Below are 15,035 nucleotides of genomic sequence, written 5' to 3'. Positions count from 1 at the left end.
TGTGCCTTTTCAGGCTTTAGGGAGTGTTGCCCTCACTTGGCCCAGATGCACAGGCTTGGCTCCGCTTGTCTTTCTGCAGTCCCTCCCCTCCATCCCTGGGCTGTCATCACTTCAAGGCAAGGAATTGCTGACAGAGGTCCGTGCTGTTCCATGCTGGAGCTTTAACCAGGCAGCATTGTGCAACGTGAGCCTTCACACAACAAACCAACTTGTTTTCAAGCAGACTTCTAGAAAGCACCCATCCTTGAAGAGTTAGAAAGCACATGGAGATGCATTTCCTTACACTTTGTATCCATTTTTACAGCATGCTTGCCAACTCTTTGGTTCATTACTACCATTTGGTAACAACATGCCCAGGCTAAGCACAGTATTGCAAGAGAAAGTACTGGGAAGGGGCCTATCCCATCATGAATAGTCAACACTGATCAATCAGCACAACAATTCTGCCTCTTCTGCTGCTATCCCGCATCACAGTTACTGTGCCAGATTGATCTCTGGCATAAATCCATCAGCGTGATCAACACTGCAAATCCAAGTCCCCACCTTTCACTTAAGCTGATACACATCAGGAGCTCTAACATTAACAGTGTCACACCAGCATTAAAGATCACTAAATCAGGCTTGCTGGATTTATAGCAAATACATAGATATCTCTGTCCCATGGTACATCTTCCTACAGACTCCTTGCTCAGATTGTAAAAATAAGAGTCATATGGCTTTGAGTTACTTTTTTTCTTCTTCCTATTTTCTCCTTCACAGATTTCCTGCAGGATAAGAACACAGTGAAAAAAGTCCAACTGAAGTAATGCCAAGATCAAGGGGAGAGAATCTCTCGAGTGCTGCGGCACTCATAATGAACTGGCTTTCCACCAGCCCTAAAAACAAAACCAGTTGGGAAGTACAGCATCCTCTCTTTGAAGATAAATAAACAAACGTTTAACCATTTAACAGTTCGGGCACCCTGGATAAATCACTGCACTATCATCCCCTCGGTTGCCTAGCAGATGTCAATCCAGAATGCAGCATAAGGGCATTTGGGTGGCTCTTGCTCCAAAAAGCTGCTAAAGGATTTGGCATGGTGTAACCGCTGTATCTTAGCTGTGTTGAGCATTTCTGTTACTGTTACGATGAGGTGTGGGTCTGCTCGTGCAGTGCTGGGACCTCTTGCTGCAACAACCCACTCATTGCCCAGAAAGTCGTTGACTTGGATTTTACAAAGAGCTGCATGTGCCCTGTTTGACTTTGAACCCAGGGAGTTAAATGAGATTTATCACAAGCGTAAAGACTTTGCATGATCTCACAACAAGCCTTTGCCTGTAACAACTGCTCCCAGTCATCAGGTCAGTTTTGTTTGACCTTCCAGAGTCACACTTCCTGCCAAAAACTGTAAAAGGGGATAAGACACTAGCCATTTCCCAGCAGGCAAGGAAGTTAAACAAAATGCTTAGGCTTTTGCACACCTGCAAACTGCTGGATTGAACCAGATCCCTTTCAGCCAGGCTGTGTGGGTAGAAGAACTGCTCAAAGTAATTTATGCAGCTTCACACCTCCAGGAGCACTGATTGCTGCTGCTTTGCAACCATGCATGCCCATCTGCCTGGGAGGAACATGAGGAGGTGTTGAGAGAAGAGCCCCAGAGCCCAAGGTTGATTCCCCCTGCTTCCAGCCCTATTGTGCCCCATTAACAAAACCTCAGGCAATCTCAGTGCTGCTGGTGGGGGGAATAGAAAATAGCGGTCAGGGAGAAAGAGCAACTATGGTACTCAATGGCAGGCATAATTCATAGTGGGGCCAACACAAAGCATATTGGATATATTAGATAATGCTGCTTTACCAACCCAAAGGCAGAGGAAGAAATGGACAGACAAGTGCAGATGTGCCTGTTTGACACATCATGGATGGTCTTCGCACTTGACCTAATACTCAAGAAACAGCGGCAGCACCAGGCAGAGAGAGGAGACCCTCATGGGACTGTCCTCCTGGGGTCGACAGGATTACACGTCAGCTCCAGTCCTCAGACCCAGTGGGGATGGGGAAGGCTCTGAGATACTTCTTTATAAGCTGAATACTGGCCGGATCTCAGCAGGTCTATTCAGGATTCCTGAACTCGGAGAAACTCTGCAGATTGGCACCGGTTGAGCATCTGAACTCGGAGAAACTCTGCAGATTGGCACCGGTTGAGCATCTGACCTCGGTTACCCTTTGAAGCAAGGTGCTTTGGGAAGGGATTCCTGCTCCATGTTACACACACTAATGTAAAGCTATATATTTGAGACTAGGGCACAGCATGTCCTGATCAGGGTGAACCAGGCCAGCACGGAGACTTACAGTCACTGCTGGCATCTACTGGGGTCTTTCATGTTCCCTTCTGTTATTTTTATTTAAGAAGTGTCTTTCATGCAGTATGTGCAGAGTTTGTGGTGCTGCACGTACAGCCAGCTCCCCTGTGCCAGGGTTGGCCTCCCTCCACCTTCACATTCCCTGGCTTCACCCTTTCCCTGCCCTGGCAGGTCCTTCCCAAAACTTTATCCATCACCGATCAGCATCAAGCAGGGGTCCCGATGGAGGAGAGAAGCCCCTTAAAAGTCAGAGCCAGGGAGGGTTTGTTGGCAGCTGCCTACGCTCACAGCTGCAGCCACGGAGAGCCCAGCCCTGGGATGATGTCGCCACAGAGCTGAACGAGGGACATGACATCAAGATGTGCTGCTCCGCTGAGCCCTGGCAGAAACACAGGGCTCAGGATGCAGCAGCACGAGAAGAGGTAAACCTGCAGGAAATTTCTCACCCTGTGATTGTTGAGGGGAGGTGTGAGCAGATGGATCAAATCTCCCTTGATATCTTCTTTTTCAGTGGGACCCCTACAAGTCTCCCTCCTCTCCATGCTGACCCTTTGAGGATGGATTCCTAGATCTTGCTTTAAGGCAAACTTCAGGTTACTTCTATACTAATAAGCAGGACAGAGCCCATTTTCTAAGCCCTAAAGCAGCTGGCATTATGCACACAGCCAAATACTCCTCCTCTTCTCAAAATAGGGGGGGGGGGGGGGGTCTCATCCATCCCAACTCCTGCAACAGGTCCCTAGCCCATGCTACCCCAGTTTGTACCTGGGCACTGCTAGGATGGCAGTCAACAGTACAGGGTTGGCCAGGGAACGGGCTATATGATTAAGCAACCTCCTCAACGGCCAACCAGTGCTCGTGTCCTGGCCCTGTGAATTTAATGGCACAGATATCACCTCCAGGCCTTTGTTTCTCAGAGTCATCTGGTGAGCCTGTGCACCAGCAAAGTTTTTGCGCCATCTCTTTCTGGAGATCTGCATTCAAATCTTTCCAATGTGCTAGCAGGGGTTAGATGCTGCTGCACACGTGTCCAGGCACCCATGAAAACCTGGGCACCATCACTAGGGTGGCAATTCTCCAAGGCGAAAGTCCTGCTGTTCCCATGGCTTGTCCGTATTTGACAGGCTGGACTCAACCAGCATTTGCTCCTGATCTGGAGAGGGCTGGCAGGCACATGATGCCATGGCTCAGCAACCTGGTTTGCCACCGGGGGTGGTGAGGGGGGAAGCAAGCTTTTGGCAAATATTTACACTGAAACAGTGATTCTGGAATGGGGCTCCTGAATAATTTGTGGATAATGTTCCGAAACATGTAATTTCCTCTAAGTAAATAAAAACAACCCTCAGTTATCTGAAAATCCAGAACCCAAATAGATTTTAGCCAAAGTTTCCTGGCACTCAGCTGAACATTTGCAGATGCTGGACACTAAGAAACTGGAACATTTTCCACTACCCCCCCCCCCCAAAAAAAAAAAAAGTTTGGGGGGGGGAGAAAATACTGACTTTGCATAAGGTTTTTCAGGGACATGGAGTCAAGACATTTTCTGTCCAGCAGTAGCAAAAATAGCCAAATCTTCCCCAGAACATCTAACCCCCTTCCAATGTGCTTGTGCCAACAACATGCAGTTTTATTATTTTTTGCTGCTGCTAACACGGCAGAGTCAGCAGAAAATCATGAGACATCCCCGAAACACTGAGAACATGACCCTGAACCACCTTTTTTATAAAGTCACTTTAAATCTCCTTTTAAATGTGGTTTCAAGAGAAAAGCTGAACTGAGTTAAGATCCTCTTGACAGCAACCACTTTAATGACAGCAAAAGCAAACACTGTGAAATACCTTGCAACTGCAAGTGAAGAATAGTTTCTCCTACAGAAATCCCAGCCTCTTAGGCTGCCTTTTGACTATCCACCCAATTCAGTGAAATCCCTGGTTCATGGAACCACAACACAGGATCATCTCTGTCTATTGCCTGATGTTCAGTTTTATGCTCCGTTTGAAACACTGCTCTCCCTTTCAGCTCACTGGAGTTTCTGCCCAGCTGCTAGATTACCCAGTTCTGACTCAGGAGATCAAAAAAATGAATCTGCTGGATTGCGAACACCTCCTAAAGAGCTGCAGTAGCTTCATACAGACACCAGATAACTCCACGTTACCATGCATAGACTTTGTTGCAACCTCTTTTCAAACTCAGAGCAAGACTGAGGGTCTGCATGGAGAAGAAGACAAAAAAAAAAAAAAAAAAAAAAAGAAAGGATGACTAGCATGGATTGGTTACTTTTGCTACCTAACTATGTTAACAGCACCAAGGACACTGGTTTTGGTGCATTAGCAATCAACATGCAGACCATCCTGAAGATCCCAACGTTAGCACACTCTACATCCTACATCTGGTGCTGCCCAGTCCTTCTCTTCCGTTACCTAGATTAAACCAGCACATTACACCCATTCCTCCACTCTGCTACTCAGGCATTCTCTCAAAATCCATCTGTACCTCAGGCTCTCGCCCTTGCAGAGCTGATATCTCTTCTTTTGTCTGCCTTGTCTTATCTACAGGGTACTCTTCAAGGCAGTGACACCTCACAGTCAGTGGTGCAGTCCTGGTCAGGAACTGTCTTGGTATTACAGCAGCTCCAAAACGGTAAGGAAAGGCCAAAGCATGGCATAAAAGTTAGTAGAAAAGTCTAACTTTGCAAGAACTGATCTCCCTAGCACAGCTACACATGGAATCAATTCTGCCCATCACGCTCAGTTCACACATCAGTGACAGCTGCCGGTGCCACAGCTCTTTGCTGGCTTACATTAACAGCTTAACAAGTGCCAAAAAAAGAGCAGCAGAGATGTTTTGCTCAAGCACAGTTTCTGCTGAGGCTCTGTGCCTTACCATGTGTTTGTGTGTGCATTTCATTCAGGCTCATCTAGTGACTCTGCCAGACTCTGGGCAAACTCTCAAGAGCCACTTGAGCTAGGAAAAAAAACACAATAGAAAAAGACAACCCTAGTACATCCAAACACCAGGCCCAAAGAGAGCTCTTGTACATGTACCACCCACCCCTGGCTTCAGTAAGAGTTGAGCAGGGCTGCACAAGGGGCTATAATGGACCTATCCTAGAAGAACATTTCCTATATATCATTGTCTGAGATGCAACAAACCACAGGATATGTTATCAAGGCAGCACAGGCTATGAGACAGAGAAAGGGCAAATCCTTGGAGAAAAATACTCTTTTGTTGCACAGGGAAAAGAGTTTGGAACTGTTTGCTGCCATATAAGTACAGAGGATCTTTGGAGGATGAAGTATATCTTCATGTATATTTGTATAGGAGGGCCCCACTTTATTCAAGGCCTCTGATGCTGTCATTTCTACAGTTAAGTAACTGTACAAAAACAATAGGGATCTGTGGAAATTACCCCGTGACCAGCACCCACAGACATGGCAGAGAACATCCACTGTATGACAAAATCATTAGTCCTGCCTATAGGTTGTAATACGAATAATTATACCCCTGCTATACAGTACTATGGGTTGCTTTACCAGTTCTGTACAAGGCACCCTGCTCTCTACAAAATCCTACACGGTTCTTCACACAAAAGGTCCTACAGACAGTTTATCAAGAGTACTTGTCATTTCAAAAAGCTCAGAGTATTTTAGAAAGCAAGAAAAGCATAAACTCAAGCACAGAAAACCAAAGAAAAGACCACACAAGGCTACAAACTCCAGTCCCTACAGGGCTGCAAGACGACACTAGGCATTTGCCAGCCTGGCTTCAGAGGCTGCAGGTATCTATTCCCAGCACCTCCGAAGGAAAGGGATGCTCCCCTTCATCTGACATGCGACCACTGCAAAACACTGTGCACATCCATTCTCCTGAGAAACCACAAAAGCAGCTACCACAGACTTCATTTCACCAGCAAGAACAGATTGGTGGCACAGAGACACATATTTGGTCCTCATGTGGTAAAGCTGGTCCCAGCTCAGGAGCTAAGGAACCCAAGCCCATTCAGCTACATTATTCTGCTAACTGGGAAAGGGGAAGAGACACTGAGAGAACAGCATGTGGTTAAAGGAATAAATATGTCAAGGTCTCAAAAAGCCTTGGCTTTTTGTAGATCTCATTCTTCACTTTGATACTGATTTCTTCAGTAGCATCGAATTCACTGGAGATTTTTATCAGTGCATTTCCCCCCTCAAATTACACATCAGATCCCCTGTTCTTCTTAGCTTTCATGCCCAGCATGCCTCTGCTCAGCACAACCTCATCCAACCTGTACAGCTTGCAAAGTCTCTTCCTCGGGCTGAGGATAAGCAGCAACTGCACTGAGTTACTGGTGGGAGACACCAGGGTGGTCGCCCAGACTGTAGCAACTACAGGGTTGTGACAGAAAAGAGAAAGGGGATGGTGGGCAGCTTGTAATAGCACAAAACGCCCCACAAAGCATTACATTTCACTGACCTGTTGAATACTTCCGCGTCCTCTCAGAGTCTTTGTACAGGGATCCCATGATATCACCCATGGATCTGGAGATCCTCATTTCGTGCTGTTTACTGTTGTTTGGCTGGAGTAGCTGGTAATCAGACAAAGGGAATGATCAGACTCAGCCAGAGCCCTTGTGGACACGCCATGTGAAACCCTGTATTTGGCTCCCCATTACCATATTATCCAAGAACTATTAAAAAAACCCCAAAACAACAACAAACAAAATTATGCACATAATTTAGAGTGATCCAAAAATCATCCACAAACAATTCACATCTGTTACTGAAATACTCTAATAAGGTCCAGTTGATAATGGTAAATACAGATATTTGACATAAAAGACTGTTTCTGCACTGCATTATTTCCAGACAGATACAGATACTGATGCCTGGCCTGAACCTAAGTTTGCAATCCCAAAATCAGAGCCTCTCTTCCATGCTCCCTAGACTTCAGTGGCAGCCCAGGCACTGCAGAGGTTCCTTTGTGACAGAGCAGATGAACAGAGAGTGGAGGACCAGGCTCTGCTCAGGAAGACATATAAGGGGGAAAGCAAAGAAATGCATATCCAGCTGGTAACTTAAATGGTAGTGACTGAGTCTTACCAAAACAACACGCTACAGCGCGCTGTGATTTTGTGACAATTTTATGTATGACCTTGGAACCGTATGTTCTGATGTGCAGGAGCATGGTTACATGCTTCAGGAAGAGATGGACCTACTCTCAAAGGTATGCATGAATCTACTTGGCTTCCCTGCTCTTAGTAGCTGACTTGCAATACTGCTATGTTCCCACAGCTGCTAGGGCAGATTGCCCCATTTCTGCCCAGGACTGAGGAAACCCCAACTGATGGCTCAGTTCCCCCTGGGAGTCTGATCCCTGCACTTTCTGAGAGCCTCTCAAAAGGAGCAAAGTTCCAGGAGCTGCGAGCACCAACAGCAGCACGAGGACAAGCACTGTGAGTTTCAAGACTCCCAGTCTCCCTGGTACTTCTAGGAAATAAGGAAGAAACAGAGTTGCAACATCTGCAAATCCCTTGCTTTACAGCCTATGCTTGGGGCAGCACGACATGTGCTTTGGCAAGACACTCTGTGCAGGCAAGGTCAAGCTAACAGGCTTAACTGCAAAACCACTGAGCTCGGGAAAAACAAATACATAAATATGGAAAAAAAGACAGTCCTGCATGAGACTGAAGGATTCTCCAGTTTGCTCTTCCTGGCCTTTCGTACTGCAGCACCACATGGAGGGAACAGTCCCCATGCTGCCACCCAGCATGGCAAGGGCCAGGGCATCACCTTGTATATGGAGGAGAGGCTACAGAGGAATGGTGACACCATCCCTAGGCAGAAAGCACAAGGGGTTCTCTTGGGGTTTAACCTTGTTTGAGAATCAGGATGGTATTTAACCCTTCACAGGATGCAGGAGCAGCTAGAGGGAACTGAGCTCAGTCTCTGTGCTGCCACCACAGGAAGATTTCTGAGCAGCTGAGCCAGAGCAGGGCTGACCTCCCTCATGACCAGCTTGCCCTCTGCTCTGCACCGTCAAGAGACTCGTTTCCACTCCCCAACACAATAACAAGGCATCTCGCTCCAGACACAAAAGAGCAGAGAAGGTGAAGGACTCACATTCGCTTTCTTTGGAGCGCTCACAAGGATCCGCAGGCTCTTCAGGGAAGGGCTCAGCTCCAACTGTTCCATCGCTTTGTCCAAATCTTCCTGGGATTTCAGCGCGATCAGGAGCTGGAAGGGATTGAACAAACACCGGAGCACGGCAGTGTCACACTTTTGGGTAAACAGAGGAAGCCAGATCCTTGCAGTGAGCTGCTTGGGAATCGGGGGATGAGGGAGGAACCCAAGAAGGCGGATGGAAAACAGAGCCCCCATGCCCTCCAGCTTGCCGAACTCTAACATTTTCTTCCAAGTTCTCATCTACCAAGGAACAGACACAAAAAATCACAACAAAAAAACATCTGCAAGGAGAGAGCTTAAAGGTCACATCACCAATTCAGCTAGTGGGAAGAGGAGAAGGCTGAGACAAAACCTTAGGCTTGCTGCCTGCTATTCTGGGGCTGCTCTGATCTTGGAATTTGCAGGCAATGCAGCCCCAAAACAGCCCCACACATTCTTCCTGGGAAGATGGTCATGCAACGGTGCTACAAGAAAGCAGTGAGCTGCACCCAAGGATTTACTCTGGTAGATCCTCAGTGGCCTTCCCTACTGCTGCAACCTGTGTTCCTGCACACTGACACAGTCTCCCTAGTGTTTGGGCATCAGGTGAAATCGGGGAACGTCTCACAAATAAGAGTCTCTTCCCTTTTGATGGGAAAGGTGTACATTGCTCTCCCTCCAAGAACCACTTCTTTGACCCCCAGCAGGGAAAATTCGTCCTCTGCTCTTTATAAGCTAAATAGAACAGAGCGCTACACAGTGCTGTGTCTATCAGGCAGCTAAAGGTCCTAATGTTTTCCTGGTAAGTGGCAGACTGTTGCCCTCGTATCTCCAGCTGGAATTTGACCCTCCTGACATTGCTGTGTGGTGTACCACGTCCTGCGGACAGCCTGCAAAGCTTCCAACGCCCAACAGAGCTGCACTTCAGAGTGGCTCTGTGGCCTTCTGCTGCCCTAGGCTAAGATTAAAAACACAAGTTTTTGCCCCTCATTCAGGGCCATTCTGCCTAATCTCATAAAAACCAGGCCTTAGCCTCTGTAGGTTGCCTCGGGCATTGGCACTGACTCCAGCCAACACAGCACGTTATACTCATGCCTGTGCCAAAGTACACAGCAGTTCCACCTACCAAAGGGACCAAGCAGCCACAGCTCCCAGAAGGCTCTCACTGGTCTTACTGGGAGCTACAGCTGCCCAGAACTCCTGAAAGGCAGCTCAGCCCTCTGAGCGATCAGGGTTCATGCCACCAGCCACAGCAAACGCACCTCAGATCAACCGCCACAGAAGACTACACTCAAAAGCCGCCTGTGTCTACCTTTTTGATCCCAGGGTGTTGCCAAGGATTTGGCTGTTGGCCCACAGGCAAATACACCTCAGACTGTGTGCACTGAGGCTAGGACTTTGGGGATGACCAGGTCAATGGAAAACTGTGGGCCCTTGCCAACAGAGATGAGGTTTCACCTCAGGAAACTGCTACAGTCACCTCCTCCACCCAAGGATCACAGCCTGAGCCCGCCAAGCTCCATCTTAGATGTCCGCATGGCAGCTGTTTCTACAGTGTGAGCACCTCAAGGTTTGGATTGAATTTCTCTTCTCCTGTGTGATAGGAAGGTTATCTTTCTTCCCCATTTTGCAGACAGGGAACCGAGCCATATGCGGGCTACCTATTTCATATGATAAATATCAGGCTTAACGTCATTGTCATAGAATCATAGAATCTTTTAGGTTGGAAAAGACTAAGATCATCGAGTCCAGCCGTTAACCTAGCACTGCCAAGTCCACCGCTAAACCACGTCCCTAAGTGCCACATCTACACATTTTTTTAACATCTCCAGGGATGGTGACACAACCACTTCCCTGGGCAGCCTGTTCCAGTGTTTGACAACTCTTCTGGTGAAGAAGTTTTTCCTAATATCCAATCTAAACCTCCCCTGGCGCAACTTGAGGCCATTTCCTCTAGTTCCATCACTTGTTACTTGGGAGAAGAGACCGACCCCCACCTCACTACAACCTCCTTTCAGGTAGTTGTAGAGCGATCAGGTCTCCCCTCAGCCTCCTTTTCCCCAGGCTAAACAACCCCAGTTCCCTCACCCACTCCTCATACAACATGTTCTCTAGAATCTTCACCAGCTTTGTTGCTCTTCTTTGGACACGCTCCAGCACTTCAATGTCCTTCTTGCAGTAGGGGGCCCAAAACATCCCACCAAAAAAGCCAAGCTCCCGCAGCTGTGGATAGCAGGTGATCCTGAGCTTATAGCTACCTTAGGCACCCGGCTTCGAGATACTAAAATCCAGGTCTGCAAAGGGGCACTGCAATAGCTAAGTTTAATGCAACCTGCTATTCTGTAGAGTTCACAGTCCCAAACTAGATACCCAGGACCTCTACAGCTTGCATGAGAGAGTTAGATACCCAGAAATGGGATTAACAGGTGAGAAAAGGAAGCTGCCAGGTGTAATTGCTGGAAGCAGTGGTGATTGCTGAGGAAAGACAAGGCCAGTTCTCAAATGATATTTAAGCAATGAACTCCAGGTTGAGCTAGGAGTGCTCTGCTGGTGTAAGGTATGCAAACATGGTTGAGAAATTTCAACAAGACAGAAAAAGAAACTATAGAGCAAAGCATTTAGCACGTTCACCCAGGAAGAGGGATGATCAGGCTGTGCACCCTTTGTCTGAAAACTATTTAGTTATTTGTGTGTAGGAAAAAGATTCCAAGAGGAACTCTTGAGAAAGCCTTACCCCAGGATATCCTACAGGCTGCAGGGACTTAAGAGTTCTCAACCAAACCAGATGGGGAAAAGTTCAGGAAGATGTCCCTTACCTCCCAAGCAAGGGACCTAACCAGCTGGGGGGGGGGTACAGAGAACACCAACACCAGTCTTGTCTGGGCTGGGCCTCACAACCAAGGCTGGAAACAGATTCCCAGTCTGGGACAGGGCTTGGACATGAATGAAAGGAAAGTACTCACAAGGTAGATATCAACTATTCAGGGCTCTCAGTAGGTTCAAGGAGTAAATGGTTAGACCACAGTTCATGGTTAAACTTTGGGATCTGAATGAATCACCCATGTTCACAGCAGATATCAAAGATGGTATTGAATATGTCTCCCAAATGCTGTGCAGCTGTTCTCAGACAGTCTGTTTCCTTAAGCAGTAGAGCTGAAGAGGATATTCTCTTGGTGTACTGTTTAACCCTCTTGAAGTTCACAAGGACTCCACAGGTGCATCAAGCAGACAAGCCTTCTCTCCTACACTCACCCAAACAGAAATGAGAATGGTGGAGAGCTGCTCCCTCACGTTTCACCACCAAGCAGAATTTGACTTTGAACTGTAAGTATAGTCCCACTGCTCACCCATCCCTTTACTGAGCTCCTCACAAGCATTCAGAGCAATCCCTCAGCTGCTGCTTTGAACAGAATGTTCTGCAGGTCACTCCATCTCACTCCAGTATCACAACATTAATATGTTTGCATGCCTGCTTCAGAGGAGCCAAAAACATCAGGCAGAAATTGCCCTCCTGTAAAAGGGACTGGAGCCAGTATTTAGCTTGGCTTTACCTATTACCCACATCTGGCAAGTAGGTTTTGCTCCATTTGGCTTCCAGACTGTGGCACATATGGATATCACGAACAGATATCTACTAGGCACGAAACTAAATATAGACTCATGCAGAACCATGGAAGTAATTGCCAGGGTGCATTTCCAATAAACAGGTTTATTCTGTCTACAGACTGAGCAGCTGTGACGAACAGCAAAGTTTACCTACACAGAAGTTTCACTAGATAGAACTTATTAGACTTTCTTCTTGCTTTTAAATAGTATACTCCCCTGGAGCCTAATGTTTTAGTATGGGACTTGGTAGTCAATCCAGTGCAGTCTAAGAAAGTGAGTGCAAAGGGTGCGTATTCACCGACTACAACAATATTGCTAGACCTCACTCTGTAAGACACTGCAGAAAGCCAAAGAATAGTAGGAAACGGGGTTGGGGAAAAATCCGAGAGGTCAATTAGTTCATCTTCCTGCCCAATGCAGGACCAACTGGCATCAACAATTCTCGACAAATGTTTGTTAAATATGCTTTTATCTCCTCCCCCTGTAATGGTGCTTCTACCACTTCCCTAGGCTTTAACTCTCCCTAACCTTCTGAAATGATGCTGAGAGACAGCCTCAGAAGAGACAAGCAAGGGGAGGTCAGAAGGGAACTGGTGGCACACCGAGGTTCAGTGTTCTGCCCAAGGTCATATCACAAGTTGGTCACGCAGATGGAACAACAAGGTAACACTGAGTCAGACCTGGAGCAGCTGTTTAGCAGTGCATACAGATCAAATTCAGACAGAGTATTTGCCACATAAGCCAGTCTTTCAACCCATAACACAGCCGACTGTCTGAAAAACAGCACGCCACGCTGTCCGTGGCCAGGCCAGATTTTGCTGTCCTGCTCACCAGAAAGGTGAGCCCAGCCTAGCACATGCAGACATGCCCCATGCGGTACACCCACGGCCAGGCCCCGCTCTTATCTGTACCAGCCCAAGCCCGCTGATTCCACGGTCCCACCAGGATGTGATTCATGCGTGCCCCTGCTCCACCCAGCTGGCATGCTCATCTTGCTGATCCTGGCTTCAGGACTCCTGCTTCACCGGGACAGGGACTGCCTTTTAGTGAGCTTTTGTAGGGGCCTGTTGAGCTCAGTGTAATTTTGGTCTACAAGGTGCTACTGCAGGAGAAACATATGATCGCAACAAAGAATTACTGCACAGTTCCCTTTGAGCATGAAGAAAGGGTGAAACATTTAATTGTAACGAGTCCAGGGTCAGGCTACCTCTGAGATGTGCAGTCATGAAACAAAAAGCTGACCCAGAACGCGCTAGGAGCCAGATGCCGGTGTGTCACCAGGTGGATGTGCAGGCTATCTCCCCAAAGGTCACTTTTGTCTGTTTATAGTGTTTCCACAATAACAATCCTGAATTACTACTGCTCAGACCTCTGCACAAAGATACAGGTCCTCGCAAGGAGGAATTTTTATGTATAGAAAAACAAAACACTGAAAGTCGTCCTCAACCATAAGAAGTTAGGAGTTCCCAAATGCCTGCTCATGGTCCTGCTATGTTCTGTGCACATGCCCAGGAAGACAGTCTCTAACATGGGATAAAATGCATTATTTAAGCTTCTGTTTGCTGCTGTTGGAAAAAATTCCTCTTCCAGTGGAAAGAAACCTGGAATGAAATGAGTCATTCCTGGAGAATTCAATGGCAGGCTTCTCCCAGGAGGGTTGTCAGAGAATGCCCAAGATTAGAAACCGGACTGCATTCAAAGCCAAAACCCAGTGGACACTTTGGTATCACGAGGTCCCTATTATAAAAGAATAGCAACTTTTTTGTGGATCAAATCTCCATTGAAACAGAAGGGAGAAAAAAAGAAAAAAGAAGCAGAAAAAAAAGAAAAAAAAAAAGAGACAGCTCTCATCACCACCTCTCTCTCCATTCATACCTTAATGAAAGGCTCTTAGTCACTTGCAATTAATACTTCAACAAGCAAGCTGTCAGGACAGATCCAAAAGAATTGGTCTTTAAAAGTCCACCTATTTGTCATCTGACCCTCTCCTCCTTCCCAAAGCCAAACCCACCTTGAGAGTCCAGTGGCTCCAGGTGCCTGCCCAGCTCATGGCAAGATGCCTCACAAGAAAACACTCAGCATACCAAAACAGATGCCAAGGATTGCCCCCTTCTAGGTTGTCGTGGTTTAACCCCAGCCGGCAACTAAGCACTACAAAGCTGCTCGCTCACTGCCCCCCCACTCAGTGGCATGGGGGAGAGAATTAATTCTATCCCAGCAGAAACCAGGACATAGGTAAAGGCCCTCATCAGTACCCTCCTTTCAGACACAGTGCTGGGCTCAAAGAAAAAGCTGGAAAAACAGTGGCCTATGTTATGAAGAAGGTTGGAGAAGAAAGGTCTTCAAGCCTTGAAATGCAAGGATCACAGAGGGAGGGTTTCTTGGCTGACTGTATGTGGCCACAGAACTTGCTAGAGGAACCTTCAGTGATGCACATTTCACTACAGACCAACCACAAGAACATGCACATGGTTCTGGGGTTTTGGGGTGAAACAAAATCAGTGCTAGATAAAAGTACACTGTGTTAGCAGCACTGTCCCTCATACTCTGGACTTCATGCTCCTGTAACTGCCCCCAGGATGGGAAGGCTTCATATCCAAACCAAACACGCAGTAGCCTACAGACACTTCATGTGGCTCTCAGGAAAGCCATTTGGTCTCGGCTGTTCTCCTCTCTGCCTTGTGTGTGCTCTCGCCAGCAAGACACACTCTGAAAGTTGGCCCTATTGCCTCAAGGGTGTTAATGGGAAAACATCTACTGCTGCTGACTGCGCGGCTGAACTGACAATGTCTCCATCATCTCAGTTACTTAATTCCTCCCCCGTTTGAGTTAGGGGGATTTGTTCTTCTGGGGGAAAGACAACGTTCCTGTGTCACCATTTAATAGGCCTTAACTGAAATAGTTTTGAGAAGGGAAAAGCCTGGCTTAGAGTCTGAGAATCCAACTGAGC

At 47.2% G+C, this 15,035-nt stretch overlaps 1 protein-coding gene across 3 annotated transcripts in view; it reads right to left on the bottom strand.

Annotated features, from left to right (window-relative positions):
• LOC104320698 (mitogen-activated protein kinase kinase kinase 3-like) overlaps positions 1-15,035 on the bottom strand; it is an 83,121-nt gene that overhangs the window by 18,255 nt on the left and 49,831 nt on the right. For all 3 annotated transcript variants that reach the window (XM_069778282.1, XM_069778285.1, XM_069778284.1), the window contains exons 6-7: positions 8,438-8,551; positions 6,792-6,903 (exon numbers count right to left, since the gene is read on the bottom strand). In XM_069778282.1, coding sequence (XP_069634383.1) covers positions 6,792-6,903; positions 8,438-8,551 — 226 coding nt within the window. The remainder of the gene's footprint in view (positions 1-6,791; positions 6,904-8,437; positions 8,552-15,035) is intronic.

This window comes from Haliaeetus albicilla, chromosome 2 (assembly GCF_947461875.1).
Source record: "Haliaeetus albicilla chromosome 2, bHalAlb1.1, whole genome shotgun sequence".
Taxonomy (NCBI): Eukaryota; Metazoa; Chordata; class Aves; order Accipitriformes; family Accipitridae; genus Haliaeetus; species Haliaeetus albicilla.
The sequence above is the reverse complement of the archived record's forward strand: the minus strand, read 5'-3'. Positions and strand labels throughout refer to the sequence as shown.